Source organism: Phocoena phocoena, chromosome 3 (assembly GCF_963924675.1).
Source record: "Phocoena phocoena chromosome 3, mPhoPho1.1, whole genome shotgun sequence".
Taxonomy (NCBI): domain Eukaryota; kingdom Metazoa; phylum Chordata; class Mammalia; order Artiodactyla; family Phocoenidae; genus Phocoena; species Phocoena phocoena.
In genome coordinates, this window is record NC_089221.1 from 61457641 (window position 1) to 61478652 (window position 21012).

General features: G+C 41.3%; 1 protein-coding gene across 9 annotated transcripts in view; it reads left to right on the plus strand.

The window, feature by feature from the left end:
• Window positions 1-21012, plus strand: part of PDE8B (phosphodiesterase 8B) — a 252699-nt gene that overhangs the window by 161536 nt on the left and 70151 nt on the right. For 5 of the 9 annotated variants that reach the window (XM_065874637.1, XM_065874644.1, XM_065874641.1 and 2 more), the window contains one exon: window positions 69-129. The exons of 3 other annotated variants lie outside the window; for them this stretch is intronic. In XM_065874637.1, coding sequence (XP_065730709.1) covers window positions 69-129 — 61 coding nt within the window. The remainder of the gene's footprint in view (window positions 1-68; window positions 130-21012) is intronic. One more of the 9 variants, XM_065874639.1, reaches the window with a different exon arrangement.

A 21012-nucleotide genomic window follows, 5' to 3' on the forward strand; every position in this document is an offset into this window, starting at 1 on the left:
TTTCATTTGCTAATTTGTTGAATCATCTCATATCTGACTCACTAATAACTGATTATTTATGTTATTAGGAAAATTAGGCATTTTGTCTCCCTCAAGAAACTGTGTTGTACTACTGACAAAAATAAGCAGGTATGGTATTCAGTTTGCTTCATTTGCTTTGTCGGCTTGACCATGCGTTCGTTACATTCTCACCACGGTTCTCTACTTGTCTTTCTCCGTATCTTACTGTAGTTGCCAATTAAGAAGCTTTATGGCAAAATTAGGCCCTTAGACAAATAGTAAAAGAAATTCCCCAGCGAGCCTATACACTTTATTAGTAACGCATGTCAGTTATGATTTAGCTTGTGACTGTGCAGCTCCGATAATATTTTATGAGAGCATAAAATTTTTCCTCCAAATAAAAGATGTTCTAATTTGCTACCTTAATTTCTTAAGTGAAAATTATATGTGCATTTGAGCATCTCACCCCTATAAATTCATGTCAAAAACAAAAATCGTTTATAATTAGTACTATGATTTTTTTAAACCATTATATCATGTAGAACTATATTTGAGTGTTTTCTGAAGTAACAGAATTTTAGTAAGTTGCTGTATTTAAGAACTTTTTTAGGTAGTTTTATCACAGAGAACAAGAACGGTATTGATATTTTTCTCTTTTTTTCACATCCTTATTGGAGTATAATTGCTTTACAATGTTGTGTTAGTTTCTGCTGTACAACAAAGTGAATCAGCTATATGTATACATATATCTCCATATCCCCTCCCTCTTGCGTCTCCCTCCCACCCTCCCTATCCCACCCCTCTAGGTGGTCACAAAGCACCGAGCTGATCTCCCTGTGCTCTGCGGCTGCTTCCCACTAGCTATCTATTTTACATTTGGTAGTGTATATATGTCAGTGCTACTCTCTCACTTCGTCCCAGCTTCCCCTTCCCCCTCCCCACGTCCTCAAGTCCATTCTGTACCTCTGTGTCTTTATTCCAATCCTGCCCCTAGGTTCATCAGAACCTTTTTTTTTTTTATATGTGTGTTAGCATACGGTATTTGTTTTTCTCTTTCTGACTTACTTCACTCTGTATGACAGACTCTAGGTCCATCCACCTCAATACAAATAATTCAATTTCATTTCTTTTTAAGGCTGAATAATATTTCATTGTATATATGTGCCACATCTCCTTTATCCATTCATCTGTCGATGGACACTTAGGTTGCTGCCATGTCCTGGCTATTGTAAATAGTGCCTCAATGAACATTGTGGTACATGACTCTTTGAATTACGGTTTTCTCGGGGTATATGCCCAGTAGTGGGATTGCTGGGTCACATGGTAGTTCTATTTTTAGTTTTTTAAGGAACCTCCATACTGTTCTCCATAGTGGCTGTATCAATTTACATTCCCACCAACAGTGCAAGAGGGTTCCCTTTTCTCCACACCCTCTCCAGCATTTATTGTTTGTAGATTTTTTGATGATGTCCATTCTGACTGGTGTGAGGTGATACCTCATTGTAGTTTTGATTTACATTTCTCTAATGATTAGTGATGTTGAGCATCCTTTCATGTGTTTGTTGGCAATCTGTATATCTTCTTTGGAGAAATGTCTATTTAGGTCTTCTGCCCATTTTGGGATTTGGTTGTTTGTCTTTTTGATATTGAACTGCATGAGCTGCTTATATATTTTGGAGATTAATCCTTTGTCCGTTGATTCATTTGCAAATGTTTTCTCCCATTCTGAGGGTTGTCTTTTCATCTTGTTTATGGTTTCCTTTCCTGTGCAAAAGCTTTTAAGTTTCATTCGGTCCCATTTGTTTATTTTTATTTCCATTTCTCTAGGAGGTGGGTCAAAAAGAATCTGTGATCTTTTTTCTTTTTGGTTTATACTTTAGTACTGGATTGTGTGTATTGTCACTTCATGCTGTAAAGTTTGTTGACTAAAAAGTATCCAACAAACATAATTACCAATGATCTATTTTTAATACAAATCTATTTATTTTATTTAGGTATAATTGATGTGCCATATTATATGTTTCAGAAGTGCAACTTAGTTATTCGCAATTTTTAAAGGTTATAGTCCATTTATAGTTATTATAAAATATTGTCTATATTTCCTGTGTTATACTATATATCTGTGTAGCTTATTCATTTTAGACATAGTAGTTTACAACTCTTAATTCCCTACCCAATTTTTCCTCTCCCCCTTTCCCTCTCCCCTCTGGTAACCACTAGTTCTCTATATCTGAGTCTGTTTCTTTTTTGTTCATTCATTTGTTTTATTTTTTAGATTCCACATATAAGTGATACCATACAGTCTTTCTCTGTCTGACTTATTTCACTTAGCATGATACCCTCCAAGTCCATCCATGTTGTTGCAAATCGCAAAATGTCTTTCTTTCTTACGGCTGAGTAGTATTCCATTGTGTGTGTGTGTGTTTGTGTGTACCTCCAGTGGTCTATTTTTGAATATCTATCAAACATGGCCTTTGACTTAGATGAAGATTTTAAAAGAAGGGACGGTGTCTCTCAGGGATGTGAAGGGCTTCAGGGCATAATCCATTTTAGTGTAACATGTCAGAGGCTTGGGAAGTGGTGTGGGATCAGGAGGAAGCTTGGCCAGGCAAGGAAGCAAGCTGGGGCATGGCAGACCCAAGATGCCTGGGCTCCTCCCAGTGAGAAGGCAGCTCCAGAGGGGAGGAGACTCAGTGCAGTGAGATTCCAGCTGGTGCCTCAGCCCGTCGAAGGTATCCATGTCCATCTGCTTTTTAAAAAAATAATGACTCAGTATTTGTATAGACTGTGAAATGATCACCACGGTAAGTCTAGTTAACATCCATCACCGTATGTAGTTACAAATTTTTTTTTGAGAACTTTTAATATCTACTCTTAGCAAATTTCAAATATGCAGCATAGCATTATTGACTATAGTCCATGCTGTACATCCTCAGGACTTATTCATTATAACTGGAAGTTTGTACTTTTTGACCTCCTGCATCCGTTTTTAAAAATTAATTAATTTATTTATTTTTGGCTGCCTTGGGTCTTTGTTGCTGTGCGCGGGCTTTCTCTAGTCGTGGCGAGTGGGGGCTACTCTTTGTTGCGGTGCGTGGGTTTCTCATTGTGGTGGCTTCTCTTGTTGCAGAGCATGGGCTCTAGGCATGCGGGCTTCAGTAGTTGTGGCTCGCAGGCTCTAGAGCGCAGGCTTAGCAGTTGTGGCGCACGGGCTTAGTTGCTCCACGGAATGTGGGATCTTCCCGGACCAGGGCTCGAACCCGTGTCCCCTGCGTTGGCAGGCGGATTCTTAACCATTGTGCCACCAGGGAAGTCTCCTGCATCCCTTTTACCTAACCCCCCCCACCCCCACCTCTGGCAACCACCGATCTGTTGTCTGTGTGTATGAGTCTGAGGGTTTTTTTAGATTCCACATATTAGTGATAACATATGGTATTTGCCTTTCTCTATCTGATTTATTTCACTTACTGTAATACCCTCAAGGGCCATCCATATTGTTGCAAATGGCAAGATCTCCTTCTTTCTTATGGCTAAATAATATTTCATTGTATGTGTATATACCACATTTTCTTTATCCATTCAACCATCCATGGTTGTTCCCATGTCTTGGCTATTGTAAATAACGCTGCAGTGAGTATGGGGCCGCATATATATTTTAGAGTTAGTGATTTTATTTCCTTTCGATAAATACCCAAAAGTGGAACTTCTGGATCATATGGTAGTTCCATTTTTAACTTTTTGAAGAACTTCCATGCTGTTTCCCATAGTGGCTGCACCAGTTTACATTCCCACCAACAGTGCACAAGGGTTCCCTTTTGTCTACATCCTTGACAACACTTGTTATTTTTTTTACTTTTTGATAATAGCCATGTTAACAGGTGTGAGTTTATATCTCACTGTGGTTTTGATTTGTATTTCCCTGAAAACTAGTGATGTTGAACAACTATATGTATACCTGTTGGCCATCTGTTTGTCTTCTTTAGAAAACTATCTATTTAGATCCTCCACCCATTTTTTTATTGGGTTTGTTTTTTTGCTGTTGAGTTGTATGAGTTCTTTATATTTTTTTAGATGCTAACTCCCTTATCAGACATATGATATGCAAATATTTTCTCCTATTTGGTAGGATATCCTTTCATTTTGTTGGTGGTTTTCTTTGCTATGCAAAGCATTTTAGTTTTATGTAGTCCCAGTTGTTTATATTTGGTTTTGTTGCCTTTGCTTTTGGTGTCAGAAAATCACTGCAAGACCAACATCAAGGAGCTTATCCCCTATGGTTTCTTCTAGGAATTTCATGATTTCAGATTTTAAGTTCAAGACTTTAATCCATTTTGAGTAGATTTTTGTGTATAGTGTAAGACAGTGATCCAGTTTCATTCTTTTCCATGTGGCTATTTTTAAAAAATTTATTTATTTATTTTTGGCTGCATCAGGTCTTCGTTGCTGCACACGGGCTTTCTCTAGTTGCGGTAGTTGTGGCAAGCGGGGGCTACTCTTTGTTGTGGTGCGCGGGCTTCTCATTGCGGTGGCTTCTCATGTTGCGGAGCACGGGCTCTAGGCGTGCAGGCTTCAGTAGTTGTGGCCCGTGGGCTCAGTAGTTGTGACTTGCAGGCTCTAGAGCGCAGGATCAGTAGTTGTGGCACACGGGCTTAGTTGCTCTGCGTCATGTGGGATCTTCCCGGACCAAGGATGGAACCTGTGTCCTCTGCATTGGTAGGTGGACTCCCAACCACTGCACCACCAGGGAAGCCCTCCGTGTAGCTATTTAATCCAACACCATTTACTGAAGAAACTATTCTTTCCACCTTACATATTCTTGGCTCCTTTGTCATAAATTAATTGACCATATATATGTGAGTTTATGTCTGGACTCTCTATTGATCTACATCATTAGATACATTGAACTATCTATGCAGATAAATATGTGTCTGTTTTTATGCCAATACCATACTGTCTTGATTACTATAGATTTGTAACATAGTTTGAAATTGGGGAGTGTGATACCTCCAGCTTTGTTTTTCTTTCTTAAGAATATTGGAAAAATATTCTAGAATAGCAAAAGGAATCATGTACTTTTTTGTAAGATTTAGTTCAACATAAAACGCCTCCTTCAGCACTGAGTGTTTCGTCTGGAATCAGGAAATTTTCACTTAATAACATAAACTCATGCAGAGAGGCAAGTCCTTGGAGACCTCTGGGAAAGGAGGGGAACTGACTTTCACAGGAAAAAAATTCTCCCAACAGCAAAGTTTAGACATCACAGGAGGAAGAATGAAGTCCATGTGAGAGGTGACATGGCTAGCGGGAGAATCACATGACATTCTGATGGCTTTTTAGAGACAAACTAGTGAACCCAAGCAGTGCAAACCAACTGCTATGAGCTGTGAAGCCACAATGCAGGACCCAGGCCCACTAGGGCTTGTTCACGCCCATCCAGAAATGAGTCGAGTATAGTCCACGTCCAAAACCAAGCAGAGCCTCCCCCACCAGCCTAGCCTTCCTCCTCCTCCTGCCCCGCTTTGCTGTTTAGTGAATGGACCCTGTCTCCTGTCACCATTTCCCTGCAGCTCCATGTGCCCAAATTCTAGCAGCCCTCCATGGTCCAGCCCAAGAAACATCAAGTTCCATCTCCCTCCTCGAGCCTCCAAAGTACCTTCTTTGCTGTGTATCACGCCCAACGTCATGATGGCTACTTGTGTGCCTCACTGCCCTCTCCTCTCCAGCAGGGTCCCTGGGCTGTGCTTGTCTTTGTGTGCCCATGCTGCCTGGTGCGTAGTAGGCCCTCAAGCTGTTGGTGAGCTGGAGTGGACTTGAATGTCTCGGTCCTGGCCTCCTGCCACCTGTACACTCTTCCGGCTTCACAGGGAGAGCGGGCAAGTCCTTAGCACAGGACTCAGGGATGCAGAAGAAGAGGGGCCACCTCCTCTTTTCTGGGGCTCTAAATAGAAATGTCTTTATTGCCGTAAATTAGCTGCTGTTCTGAGAAGGGTGGAAATGCAGGGCTCAGATATCCTGAGCCATTGACGTCACCTAATCGTGCTGCACTGGCCTAGAGAGACACTTAGATTTTCCAATAACAAAGAATTTTTATATCTCTGGCCAGCCACACTGTTTTTCCTTCTCATTAAAGGAGGCTGAAGTGAATGGTGATGGGTCTGTGATGGGAAGCACTCCCTAGAGGGTGGGAGCAGCCCGTCTGCAGGTGGTTGTAGTGGCGCGGCTTTCTGGGGTTTAGCCCTGAAGTCAAAATCCACCCATGGGTTTGCATTTTAACAAGGAATGAAATTGGAAGCCAGGCTGCTGTCCGCTGGTGGTGCTTTTCATCAGCAAAGATCTTTTTTCCTATGTGAACCCTGTAGCTTTTTGCCAAAAGGCTGGAAATGCCCTGCGAGGTTAGTCTGCTGTAAACATTGTCACCCCCTGCAGCACTCACACATTTTCTCCCCAGATATGCATTAAACGCATGTTCTGTGCTGGCGCCAGGGACACGAAGTCTCTGCCCCAGAAGCTATGGGGCCACAGACAAATAAACAGGACACATTTCTAGAGCACAGTGTTGGGAGGTGTGAAACAGGTGCTGCAGAACGCAGGACTGAAGGAGGCTGGCTAGGAATTTTTTAGGTGTCATCTAGGACAAAGGGCAACAAGCTACAACCTACAGGCCAAATGTGGTCTGTTTTGTAAATAAAGTTTTATTGGCTCACAGCCACATTCTTTTTTACGTAGCACCTGAGGCTGCTTTCATTCTACAACAGCAGGGTTGAGCAGGTACAACAGAGACCATGTGGCCAGCAAAGCCTAAAATATGTACTCTCTGGCCCTTTACAGAAAAAATTTGCCCACCTCATTTCTAAAAGATAATTTTCTTTCTTGAATTTCCCACTTTCTTAGGTCAGAGACCATCTGCCTCGCCCTCTGGAAGGCCTCCCCCACCTCCATGCATATACATACTTCTTTGAACACCCTTTGCCTTCCTGGCATCCCCCGCACCCCGGTTCAGAGCCTGTCACAACCCCTTTATACCAGTGTGGGAACTTAGTTCCCCTGAGGCTTTGCCTTTTCATGAGGTCCAGGTCGAATTCCAAATGCATGGCTGAAACTCGAATTTCAGACATCTGCAAGCACGGTCCAGGAGTTGGACTCACATAGAGGAAGGAGGCTTCCAGGATCCCAGCTTTAAACCAGCTCCTCCTAAGCTGGCCTGGTCCAAGGAGAGGGGATCTCCCCACTGCCACCCCCATAGTGCCCATCCCCAGCCCAGTTGCAGTACGGCCCCCATTCTCACTTCTCCAAGCCTTGGCCATTAGAATATGGGGAGCACAGCACTCTCAAAAGCCAGCAGCCAGAGGCAGGCTTAGAGCCCTGGAGCGAGTGTGGGGTTGCAGCTGGTGGTGTCCATCGTACTGTATCATCTGGTCTCTGTTCTCATGGTGGGGGGTGGGGGGTGACACACAGGCCACGGAGAAGCCTCAGGGAGATGCACGTGTCTCGTGTCCAGTAAGAGGGAGTCGTTCTCTTGTGAAGTCAGGAAGCACAGCCCACCCAATGAGCAGCTCCCGAAAATATTCCCTTGGTCAATGGGGTTATAGCAGGAGAAGGTCGTAGGCAGGCTCAGAGGAAGTGGTCTGCTTTCTGACCAATCAGCGTTCCAGGACAAAAGCTGGTTGAGAGCAGATTGAGACGAATCTGACCTGGATTTTGCACAGGGCTTTCCAGAGCTAGACCATTTGGAAGTCACTGCTTTAAAAGCAGTTTCACGCTTGTAACTTCTTTGGGGATAGAAGAGGCAGAAATAGGGGCTGAGTTGGCCAAATTTGCAGTAATGAAACTTTGCTTTGAGATAAGCTTTTTAGCGTTCATACTACTATGACATTTTATACAAGGGACTTGAGTGTGTGTGGATTTTGATATCCATGAGAGCAGAGGACAACTAGGAGGGTGGTCCTAGAACCAATCCCCCATGAATAACAAGGAATGACTGTATTTTGTTTTATAGTAAACTATTTAATCTTGAAATTGTTGTAAAGATTAAGGGAAAATAGAACTTTACTGTAATAATAATGCTTAAGACAAAACCTGTCAGAAGTGCCTAAAACAAGATACAAGGACATAGAGTGTTAGGGAATAAGAAAGGGGAAGAAGGAACAGGTCTTTAGTTTTGTGAAGGCTTCAAGTAGGGAAGGAGGGACTGGGTCCTGAAGGCAAAAGCAGTGGAAAGTTTTAAGGGATCCGATTAGGCTCAATATAGGAAAGAATTATTAGAATTGACCAAAGTTTGTAGCCTTAGTGGATAGTGAGTTCACCACCACGGGAGGTAATCAAATAGCAGTAGAGTGAGCTTTCAGTGGGAAAAGCTGTCTAGGGAGGTCACTCATTGGTCACTCATTAGATCAGTGGTTCTCCAAGTGTGGTTCCCTGGAGCAGCAGTGGCCCCAGGAATTTGTTAGAATTACAAAACCAGACTATAGAATCAGAAATTTGGGGGGTGGTCCTGGGCAGTCTGTTTTAATAAGCCTTCCAGGTGCTTCTAATTCACTCTGAAGTTTAAGAGATACTGGATAAGATGAATGACTTCAAGACCCTGATAATGTGAATTTGGAATATTGGTTCATGAGCAGAGGCTGTTCCTGGTTTAATATAGTCAGGAATGCTTGTTTTCACTTCTGGCCCTCCAGCTTTCCCCTCCTGAGCATGAGGCCCCTGACCCAGGCTGCTCAGAATGTTGTGTTGCAGAGGACCCCCAGCTCTGCCCCAGGCATGCCCGGCTTGTGCCCTAGACCTACACGTCCCAGATGGAAATGTGGCTCAACAAATGGCGATGTGCTCCAAGTGTGAACCACGTGCTAGATTTCAGAGACTTAGTATGAAAAAGAATGTAAATTAGCTTATTAAAATTATCTCAGTCTCATGTTGATAACATGTTGACATGATAACATCTCGCACCTATTGTACTTAAAATATTAATTTCACCTGTTTCTTGTCACCTTAATGCAGCTACTAGAATACTTAAAATTATGTATGTGGCTTGCATTTGTGGCTCTCATATTATTTCTGTTGGGGGTCTAGCCCTTGCCTTCCAGGCCAAATCTTACTCCGAATCCGGCTCTTTGCGCCCTTTCGCAGGCGATAGAGGGGCTCAAAGAGCTACACACACAGTCTAGCTACTGTCAGTGAGTCGGCTGCAGACTTACTGAGCCTCCCAGGAGAGGAGGCTGTAACCCAGGCCCCTAAGAGTGCTTTCCTCTTCCGTGATGGGTGCTTAAGCAGACGTTCAGGGACCATTTTTGTTCAGGGAGGTGTGGGGGGCACCTTCCATTAGTTCTCCAGCTGACAGCAGAAAGTTAGCTGTCACTTTCTATAGCTATCGGGTGGACAGTGGGAGCTCTGGGCACCACGCCCTCCCACCCACTGCCCCTGTGGCCCTTGCAGTCCCACCCCAGACCGGCCTTCTCTTGGGTGAGCCTCGCCCCTCGCTGCCCCTAGGCCTCGACTCTCCCCACGTTTGCCAGGGTCAGCTCCCCCTCATCTTTTCCTTCCCAGCAGGTGGCTTGGCTGATAGCCCTCTTCGTGATTTGGAGGCCTCCCCCCAGCATGCACAGAATAGGGGCCTTAATGCTCAGAGAGCCTCATCCCACTGCATTCTCAGTAAAACAGGAAGAGCGTGGCTGTTGCGGGCAACCAGGAGAGAAAGATGGGTAGAATCACTTGCTGGTTTCTATTCATTGCTGATCCCTGGTGATAAAAACAAGTTTTCAGTGTATCCTAAATTCCCAATATTTGAGATGTGTCACATGGGGGTTTTGTTTCGTTTTGTTTTTTTATTTCTTGTGTTAACATATAAAAAGTATCCATAGAAACAAGGTGGGGAGAATTTTTTCTGTAGCCTCAATACATTTATTACTGATGCCACTTTGTATTTCTAACACCATTATAATTCTGCATCCTAAAAATACATTCTGCAGGTTTCTGGTCTATCTAGAACCTCAGCATCTAACTAATTCAACTTGAATTTTGTTAGCGTGTCAATTTTATCCTCACTTTTACTTAATATTGCATTACATGGAAAATATATCCAATGATCCAAATGTGCTCAAAGATGTGCTTCTCCTGCCCGTAAGTACACATAATTACAGAGTCGTTGGGAAGATTGTCTAGCCCATTTCTCCCCCCAAAATATGTAATATATGTCATCTTAAAATGATTATTGTCTAGATTATCTATGTCGCATGTTTTTGAATAATGTAGACCCTTTGCAGCTTCCTCGTCCTTCAGGACTCAGTCCAGCTTCTTTTCCCTCCAAGAATCTCCCCAAGCCTGCCCGCCATCTCTCTCCCCACCAGTGAAGGTGACGGTGACACTGTTTTTCTGCATCGTCCATTCCACTGTTAATCTTATGCTGCTTTGGGTAAGTTCTCACTTCCGGCCGCTGTGTGTACCCAGTAGATAACAGGAAAATATTTTGAAAGCTAATTTTTCTTCCCTAATACAGTAACCTTTGGAAGGCATAAGAAATCAAAGATACAGCTCTGTCTAGTCCCAAATTATTATTACATGTAGAGTTTTCATCTGTATATAGCCAATATACATATCACATGCCATTGCAAACAGTATTGCTGTGTTCTCCCAAGGCGCACGTCCAAGTGTGACTTCCTGAAGTGGGAGAAAAAGGACACTGCCACTGAAAACATGACTTCAGTTTGCACTGAAAGTGGCTGTTCATGTTTAGAGATGTATTTTATCTAATCAGTGTATTACCACGGTACTGAGTTTGTACATATGTACTTTACTCACAGTAGGTGCCCCAAATATTTGTTGATAGATTTGGTAAAGCCACTAAGTAAACACCATTTTTCCATTTAGCTTTAGTATGTATTTACACGGAGCTATTTAAAGAAAGGGCTCCAATATTGCAAAACCATAATTTTTCCTGAGAAACCACGTCTGAACAGCCAAACCCCAAGCAGATGGGAATGGAGTACCTGCGGGGTGTCTGAGCGTAAGACAACTAGGAGGTCCCAGCAGGGAACAGGCCTGCACGCTGAGAATTCAGCGATGCGATTACATGTGTGAGAAAGTCTCGGCTCACAGGAGAGAGAGGCGACCGCAGGCCTGGCGCTGCTGGCAGCTGTTGTAGCTGGGCACGACAAACTTCATGAGACCCCACACGTCTGAAGCTGAGAGAGCCACCTAGCCGACAAGGGAGGGGACTGACTGAGAACATTCTGGGCGTGTGTACCTACCCTGAGCCCCGTGGGAAAGGAGGCTGCCTCGTTTCAGGTAGACACACGTGCTCTGCCGCTCGTGGCTAGCAGGGCAGCAGACCTGGGGTTGTCTGCCCTGCACGGGGGTGGGATTCCTCTGTCCCGGCTGGTCTCTTCTCCTGTTCTGTCTGCCACGGTGTAGGTATTTATAAGGCACCTGACCTGTGGTGGGGACAGCTAGGAGGCAGAGAATGGGAAAAACAGAGGGGAAGGCACTCAAAGTCCTGAGCCGGAAATCACGTTTCCCTCTTTGTGAAACCTTTCCTGCCTGCTCACCTGTAACGGGCTGCCCCGATGGCGAGGCCCCGCTCAGGTGAGCCTCAGGACGGGAGGCCTAAACGTGAAGAAAAATTCGTTTGACTTAAGAAAAGTAAAATAGGTTTGCTGATGAACGGTAAACAGACATAGCTGAGCTGTTTCTTAAAAATTAACGTTAGCTCTTTATCTCTGACACGTTTAAGACAACTAGGATTTAAGGAGGAGATTCTATATTGGCCTTTGGGAAGGAGGAGTTCCCCACCCCCCAAATCTAACTAAAATTCCAAAGGTTGTATTTTTGTATGATTTGTGTCATTCAGACTATTGAAAGATATTCTGTTCACTGTGGAGACCTAAAATAATTCAGCACAAGAAGATTTTATCTTACCTTAGAGCTGATTTAGGTTAAAGTTTTACTTATTTACCTATTTTTATGCAATTTATGGGAATTAGCAATTGATAGGAAAGTTTTCTTTTTCCAAAGCAGCAGTTGGTGTCTGTCTCCTCAGAAGGCATTAATTCAGTTCACATTGAGAACTTTTCAGGCTGGGACACGTGCTCAGCGTAAGCTGGGCATTCGTTCCTCTATTCATTAAGCAGCAATTCACTTCCAGCACTTTGGCCCAGTGGAGGACACAAGGGTGGATGAGAATGAGGTCACCACGTTTTACCCCATATCGGCGGAAATCCTTGGCTTGGCTAATGGGACCACCCATTCCACTCAACCTCGCCCCGCGCCCCCCAAACCTGGGAACCACCTTCAGCAACCTTGCTTTCCTGATCCCCCTGCATCCTCAGAGCCACTTAGTTCTGAAGATTGTGTCTTCCTAACAACGCTTGACTCCATGGCCTTTTCTCCAGCCCCGTCCCACTTCATTTCATCCCATGGCGGCCTCTGGTTGTCCTGCACTAGCCTCCTAACTGCTGCAGGCTCTTGAGAGCTGACTGTTTAATTTTCTGGAGTTTTGTGAGGCATTATTAAAATTAAATTATAGAAGCACGCAATTATATAAATTTTTAAATAGGTAATAAGGACTCAAAATCTACAACTTACCGTGTTACTACATTTTACTGTTAACTATGCGGTTGAGGTTACTTAACATTTGTTTTATCTGCATGGTGGAAATACAATATAAAGTTGTGCTGTACACACATCTTCCCAGCCCCCCATGTCCAGTGACATGCTGGTAGCTTCAAAGAGCCATGGTGGAAATCAGATCGAGGAAATCAGCAAATGCTACAAATTCGGACTTTTTTGTGTGTGTGTGTGTGGCGGTACGCGGGCCTCTCACCATTGTGGCCTCTCCCGTTGCGGAGCACAGGCTCGGGACGCGCAGGCTCAGCGGCCATGGCTCACGGGCCCAGCCGCTCCGCGGCATGTGGGATCTTCCCGGACCAGGGCACGAACCCGTGTCTCCTGCATTGGCAGGCGGACTCTCAACCACTGCACCACCAGGGAAGCCGTGGACTTTTTTTTTTTTTTAATAAAACACAGTTTATTATTTTAAGCGCTCTTCTTAATATTATTGTGGTGAAAACAGAGAACCCCCTCCCCCTCCAAACATTAATTTAATATTTACGTATTTGTTAGCTGCTCACATCTTAAAATTCTTTCTACAATATCATAAACCCATGGAAAATTCTGAACAGAGAAATTCATTGTAGGAAAAATGTTCAGGCAAGGCATGGTTTACATGGATAAAAATCAAAAAATTTAAATCCACATTTGTGACTTAGTCTAGATCACAAATTATCTGCGTTGGCTCAGACTTTTTATTTTTATTATTTTTTGGCTCAGACTTTTTAAAACTGAGGAATTATTGACATAGAAGACTATTCATTTTAAATGTACAGCATAGTGATTTGATACATGTACATTGCAAAATGATCAACACAGTAAGTTAACATCCATCACGACACAAATATTTTTTTCTTTTGCTGAGAACATTTAAGCTCTACAATCTTAGCACCTTTCAAATACATGATACAGTATTGTTAATTATAGTCACCATGCTGTACATACATCCCCAGGACTTATTTATCTCATAACTGAAAGCTTGTATCTTTTGATCACCTTTACCCATTTCATCCACCTCTCAATCCCCCACCGCTGGCAACCACCAATATGTTCTCTGTATCTATGAGCTCGGGTTTTTTGTTTTTAGATTCCACATATAAGTGATATCTTACAGTATTTGTCTTTCTCTGACTTATTTCACCTATCATGAAACACCATCAAGGTCCATGTTATTGCAAATGGCAGGATTTCCTTTTTTATAGCTGAATAATAATCCATTGTATATATAAACCACATTTTCTTTATCCATTCATTCATTAATGGACACATAGGTTGCTTCCATGTCTTGACTATTGTAAATAATGCTGCAGTGAACATGAGGGTGCATCTCTCTTTTCAAGATAGTGATTTCATTTCCTCTGGATAAATACCCAGAAGTGGAATTGCTGGATCATATGATAGTTCCATTTTTAATATTTTGAGGAGCCTCCATACTGTTTTCCACAGTGGTTGTACCAGTTTACACTCTCACCAGCAGTGCACAAGGGTTCCCTTTTCATCCTTGCCAACACTTGATATTTCTTGTAGTTTTGATAATAGCCATTCTAATAGGTATGAGTTGATATCTTGTGGTTTTGATTTGCATTTACCTGATGATTAGTGATGTTGAGCACCTCTTTGTGTACTGGTTGGCCATCTGTGAGTATTCTTTGGAAAAAGTGTCTATTCATATCTTCCGCTCATTTTTTAATCAGGTTTTGTGGGGGGGATTTTTGCTATTGAGTTGTATGAGTTCTTTATGTATTTGTAGATAGTAACTCCCTTATCAGAATCATGATTTGCAAATATTTTCTCCCATTCAATAGGTTGCCTTTTCATTTTGTTGATGGTTTCCTTTGCTATGCAGAAGCTTTTTAGTTTGATGTAGTCCCACTTGTTGTTTTTTGCTTGTTGCTTTTGCTTTTGGTGTCAAATTCAAAAAGTCATTCCTAGGATCAAGGAGCTTGGCCCCTATGTTTTCTTTTAGGAATTCTGTCATTTCAGATCTTACGTTCAAGTCTTTAATCTATTTTGATTTGATTTTTATGTGTGGTGTAAGACAGTGGTCTAGTTTCATTCTTTTGTATGCGACTATCCAGTTTTCCAGTACCATTTATTGAAGAGGCTGTCTTTTCCCCATTGTGTGTTCTTGGATCCCTTGTTGTACATAAATTGCCCATATATGTATAGGTTTATTTCTGGGCTTTCTGCTCCATTTATCTATGTGTCTGTTTTTATGCCAATACCATACTGTTTTGAATACTCTAGCTTTGTAATACAGTTTGAAATCAGGAAGCATGATGCCTCCAGCATTGTTCTTCTTTCTCAAGGTTTCTCTGGCTACTCAGGATCTTTTGTGGTTCCATACAAATTTTAGAATTGTTTGTTATATTTCTGTGAAAAATGCCATTGGAATTTTATAGGGATTGCATCGAATCTGTAGATTGCTTTGGGTACAAAGGACATTTTAACAGTATTAAGTCTTCCAGTTCATGAGCATGGAATATCTTTCCATTTATTTGTGCCTTCCTCAATCTCTTTCATCAGTGTTTTATAGTTCTCAGGGTACAAGCCTTCTGACTCCTTGGTTTAATTTATTTCTTTGTATTTTAATGCAACAGTAAATGGGATTTTTAAAATTTTCTCTTTCTGATCATCATTAATGTACAGAAACACAACTGATTTTGTATATTGATTTTGTATCCTTCAACTTTACTGAAATTTGTTTATTCTAACAAATTAGGTTAGAAATCTTTTAGGCTTTTCTACATATAAGATCATGTCATCTGAAAATGGAGACAGTTTTACTTCTCTCTTTCCAATTTGATGACTTTTCTTTTTCTTTGCTAATTTGTCTGGCTTGAACTTCCAGTACTGTGTTGAAGAAAAGTGGCAAGTGTGGACATCCGTGTCTTGTTCCCAGTCATAGGGGAAAAGCTTTCAGTTTCTCGCCACTGAGTATGATGTTTGCTGTGGGCTTGTCATATATGGCCTATATTATGTTGAGGTACATTCCCTCTATACGCACTTTTTAAAGAGTTTTTTCATGGTGAAAAATTTTATATTTAGAATTAGTCTGGATTCAGTTTAGATGATCCCAGTTTTGTTGGCAACAAAAGTTCGGAGCCAGTCAAACAAATGCCTTCTTCGCTTCATCAGGCCAGATCAGGGCGTTGATCTCGGCTATGTAAGTGTCATAGAATTTCTTCACAGCCTGTTTGATCTGGTGTTTTTCGGCCTTGAAAACTTCAATAAACACAAATGTGGTGGTGTCTTCTATCTTCCTCATGGCTCACTGGGCAGTAAGGGGGAACTTGATAATGATATAGTAAAAGCTTGTTTCTCCTGGGGGTGTTCTTCCAAGGATATCTGAGCTGCTTTCAGAGCTACAGTGTTTTAGGCACTGGAAGCTGGGTGACGTATATTGTTCTTTTGTGGCTGGGAATGACTTTTAGCACTGCTTTCTTAGCCTTCAGAGTCTTGGCTTTGGGAGAGACAGGGTCTTCCTTCTTCGCATTTGGTGTCATCTTTCTGAAAAGTTATTGAGAGCTTTTATCATGAATGGATGTTGAATTTTGTCAAGCACTTTTTCTGCATCTATTGAGATGATCATATGATTTTTATCTTTATGTGGTGTATCACATTCATTGATTTGCACATGTTGAACCATCCTTGCATCCCAGTGATAAATTTCACTTTATCATGGTATGTAATCCTTTAAATATACTGTGGAATTTGGTTTGATAATATTTTGAGAATTTTTGCATCTGTGTTCATCACAGATGTTGGCCTGTAGTTTTTTTGTTAGTGTCTCTGTCTGGCTTTGGTATCAGGGTAGTGATGGCCTCATAAAATGAGTTTGGGAGTGTTCCTTCCTCCTCAAATTTTTGGAAATTTGAGAAGGACTGGCACTAAATTTTCTTTAAATGTTTGCTAAAATTCACCAATGAAGCTATCTGCTCCTGGGCTTTTCTTTGTTAGGAGGTTTTTGACTTACTGATTAAATCTCCTCCCTAGTAATTTGTCTGCTCAGATTTTCTATTTCTTCATGATACAGTCTTGGTAAGTTGTGTGTTTCTAGGAATGTATTCATTTCTTCTAGGTTGTCCAATTTTTTGGCATATAATTGTTTATAGTAGTCTCTTATGATCCTTTGTATTTCTGCAGTATCAGCTGTAATGTCTCCTCCTTCATTTCTGATTTTATTTGAGTCCTCTCTCTTCTTTTCTTGTTGAGTCTAGCTAAAGATTTGACTATTTTATCTCTTTAAAAAGCAAACAGTTCTTAGTTTCATTGATCTTTTCTATTGTCATAGTCTCTATTTCATTTATTTCTGCTCAGATCTTTATTTCCTTCCTTCTACTAACTTTGAGCTTAGTTTGTTGTTCTATTTCCTTGAGGTATAAAGATAAGTTGTTTGAGATTTTTCTAGTTTCTTAATGTAGGTGTTTATCTCTTTGAACTTCCCTCTTAGAAGTGCTTTTTCTGCATCCCATGAGTTTTGGTATGTTGTATTTCCACTTTTATTTGTCTCAAGATATTTTTAAATTCCCTTTTTTTCTTTGACCATTGGTTGTTCAGTAGATGGTATTTAATCTCCATATATTTGTGAATTTTCCAGTTTTCTTTTTTTTTGTTTTTTCTTTTTTTTTTTTTGCGGTACGTGGGCCTCTCACTGTTGTGGCCTCTCCCGTTGCAGAGTACGGACGCGCAGGCTCAGGAGCCGTGGCTCATGGGCCCAGCCGCTCCGCGGCACGTGGGATCCTCCTGGACCAGGGCACGAACCCATGTCCCCTGCATCGGCAGGCAGACTCTCAACCACTGTGCCACCAGGGAGGCCCTCAATTTTTTTTGTAATTAATTTCTAGTTTCATACAATTATGGTTGGAAAAGATGCTAGATTTGATTTCAGTCGTCTTAAATGTATTAAGACTTGTTTTGTGGCCTAATATATGATATGTCCTGGAGAATATTCTACGTGCACTTAAAAAGAATATGTATCCTGCTGCTTTTGGACGGAATGTTCTGTGAATATCTGAAGTCCATCTGGCCTAATGCATAGTTTTAGTCTATTGTTTCCTTATTGATTATCTGGGTGATCTATCCATTGATGAAAGTGTGGTATTCAGGTCCCCTACTATTCTTGTATTGCTGTCAATTTCTCCCTTTAGGTCTGTTAATATTTGCTTCATGTATTTATGTGCTCCTTCTTAGGTGCACAAATATTTACAAGTGTTATATCCTCTTGTTGGATTGACCCCTTTATCATTATATAATGACCTTCTTTGTCTCCTATTACGCTTTTTGTCTTAAAGTCTATTTTGTCAGATATAAGTATAGCTACCCCAGGTTTCTTTTGGTTTCCATTTGCATGGAATATCTTTTTCCATCCTTTCACTTTCAGTCTGTGTTCTTAAAGCTGAAGTGAATCTTTTGTAGACAGTGTATAGTTGGGTCTTGTTTTTTATCTATTCAGCCACTTTGTCTTTTGATTGGAGAATTTAGTCCATTACATTTAAAGTAATTATTGATAAGTATGGACCTACCACCATATTGTTCATTGTTTTTGGGCTGTTTTATAATTCCTTTGTTTCTTCTTCTTTTGGTCTCTTCCTTTGTGAATTGTTGCTTTTCATGGTGGTATAAGTAGATTCCTTTCTGTTTATCTTTTGTGTATCTACTGTTAGGTTAGCCTTGTGGTTACCATGAGGCTTGCATAAAGCATCTTATAACAGTCTGTTTTAAGTTGATACACTGAAGTTTAAATGCATTCTAAAGCCCTAAGTTTTTAATTTTATGTTTTTGATGTCACAGTTTGCATCTTTTAAAAATATTACTATCTTGATATATTCTTTCTATCCCCCTCTACCCCTTTTTTTGGGTCTCATACAGTCTCCACTTTCCAAGTCAAATCTTTTACCTGTCCGCTTAATTCTATCCCATGACCAAATACCCCAACCACTCTTTTCCATATTTTTATTTTTAGTTCATAGTTTCTTCTGAAAGCCTACCAAACATGGTGTGGGTTCTCCATATGCCCCCAATATTTCATTGTTTAAATCTTGCAAAACTATCTCACCTCTGCCTTTCCTTGAAAAACTTCTTTGCTGCCTTTACCCCTGATATCCAACATCTCATCACTTGACTTCTGCCTCAGGCTCTATGGACGATGCCCTCTCAGAGCTCACCAGTGACCTCCCAAGGATCAGGTCCAAAGACTTTTTCATTGTACTTCCTTACCTTGGTGAACCCCTGCTCTCTGTGAAACTCCTCCTTTGGTTTGCACAGCATGCTACTGCCCCAGTCATCCCTCCCAACCCTTTCCTTGTTTGCCTTCTTCTTCCTCCTTGTACATCCCCTAAATTCTTCTTCAGAGGTATCACCCATTCCTTCCATTTTGGCCAAGGAAGGGGAGTTTGGGAAGGCTGTTGGGACCTCAGCAAATGACAGGGTAAAAAGCTGTTGCATACTCAAGCTTGATCCAGACTTGCAGAGACATTCTGGGGGAGATATGGTGGGTGGGGCAGGTCAGCCTATATTTGCAGATAGTAAAGATACTTAGAGTCAGGTGGCTGCTAACTCTGGGGCTCTGGGTGCCCCACCCACTTCTGAACAAGACCCAGCCACTAGGTAGAAATTCTGGAGAGCGGGGTTTGGGTGCTTCAGTGGGTATAGGGGCCTGGCTACAGCTGGGAAGTGTTTCCAAGTTCTAGTCAAGCAGGCTGTGGGCTGAGCAGGTAAATAGAGGGGAAACAAGAATCCACTGTAGAATTATGCTCCTAGTATAGGCATCATGGTCTTAATCAGGATTAGCTTAGAGACTGGGCAGGATGACTTAGGCAGTTCCTGGACTCCGCAGCATCGCTTATACCATGAACTTCAGTGCTGTCAACTTCATATAGGTGATCCTAGCCCTGGTCTGCCTGCCTGTCTGTCTCTTTCTCTTTCCTTCCATCTCTCTTCCTCAAACTTGCAGAAAAGTTGTAAGAATGGTAAAAAGAACCTCTTTTTTTTCCTTGACTAATTGAAAGTAAGTTGGTAACGTGATGCACCATTGACTCTGAATACCTTTATTTGTATTTTCTACAAAGACCCTTTTATACGTAACCAGAAGACCATCATCAGAACCGGGAAATTAACAGCCATACATTACTACCATTTAACTCTCACACTGCATTTGAGTTTTACTTATTTCCCCACTAAAGGTTTTGTAGAAAGAGAGTCTAGTTTAGAATCAGTCATGTCTCTTGATCTCCTTCAGACTGGAGTGGTTCCTCAGTCTTTCCTTAACTTTCACAATCTTGACAGTTTTGAGGATAACGAGTCCAACTATTTGTATAATATCCCTCAGTTTGGGTTTACTAATGTTTCCTCGTGATTAGATTTAAGTTATACATCCTTGCTAGGAATATTCCAGAAGTGATGTTGACTACTAAAAGGCATGAGATTTGAATTTGCTCCATTACTGATGACGTTAATTTTGATCACTAGATTCAGATAGTATCTCTCAGGCTTCTCCACGGTAAAGTTACTTTTCTCCTCTTTATAGTTAATGAATAGTTTATGGGAAGTTACTTTGGGATTTTGTAAATATCATGTTAATCATCAGACTTTCAATTTATTTGTTAGTTTATGTGAGTATGGACTCATGGATTCCTATTTTATTCAATGGGTTTTAATCTATTTTTTAATGATCTCATTGACTCTGTTTTCTTTCCCATATTCTATAATCACCCAATACATTATTATTATTATTATTACTTTAAGCAAAAAGTTATGTTTTATTTTATTTATTTTTGTATTCCAAATGTCAGAGATAGAAAGGGCTTAAATAAAGTCCATGCTTTCCAACATCCTCATTTACAAGCAAACAACAATAAAACCCTGAAACCCAGAGATATTGGATGACTTCCAAGATCATAGAATTAATGAGATAATCGAGGTTGGAATCCAAGGCTCTGATCCCAAACCAGTGCCTATCCTATTACACTGTGGTCACTTTGGCTCTACCACTCACTGTCTGGGCATCCATGAGTAACCTGATCACATTCTCTGTACCCCAATTTTCTCATCTGTTTAACAAGGACATAATGAGCCCCTCACTCTTTGGGCTTATATGAGGATCAAATGAGATAATTCATGTGAAGTGCCTAGTGCAGTGTCTGGCTCACAGTAAATATTCAGTAAATAAGAACTCTCATTATTATTGCAGATCTTCCTTGACTTATGATGGGGTTACGTCCCAATAAATCCATCATAAGTTGAAAAGACATTTAATACTCCTAGCCTACCAAACATTGTCGCTTACCCTAGCTTATCTTAAACATGCTCAGAACACTTATATTAGCCTACAGCTGGGCAGAATTATCCAACACAAAGCATAATTTATAATCAGGTATTGAATATCTCATATAACTTATTGAATACGTACTGAAA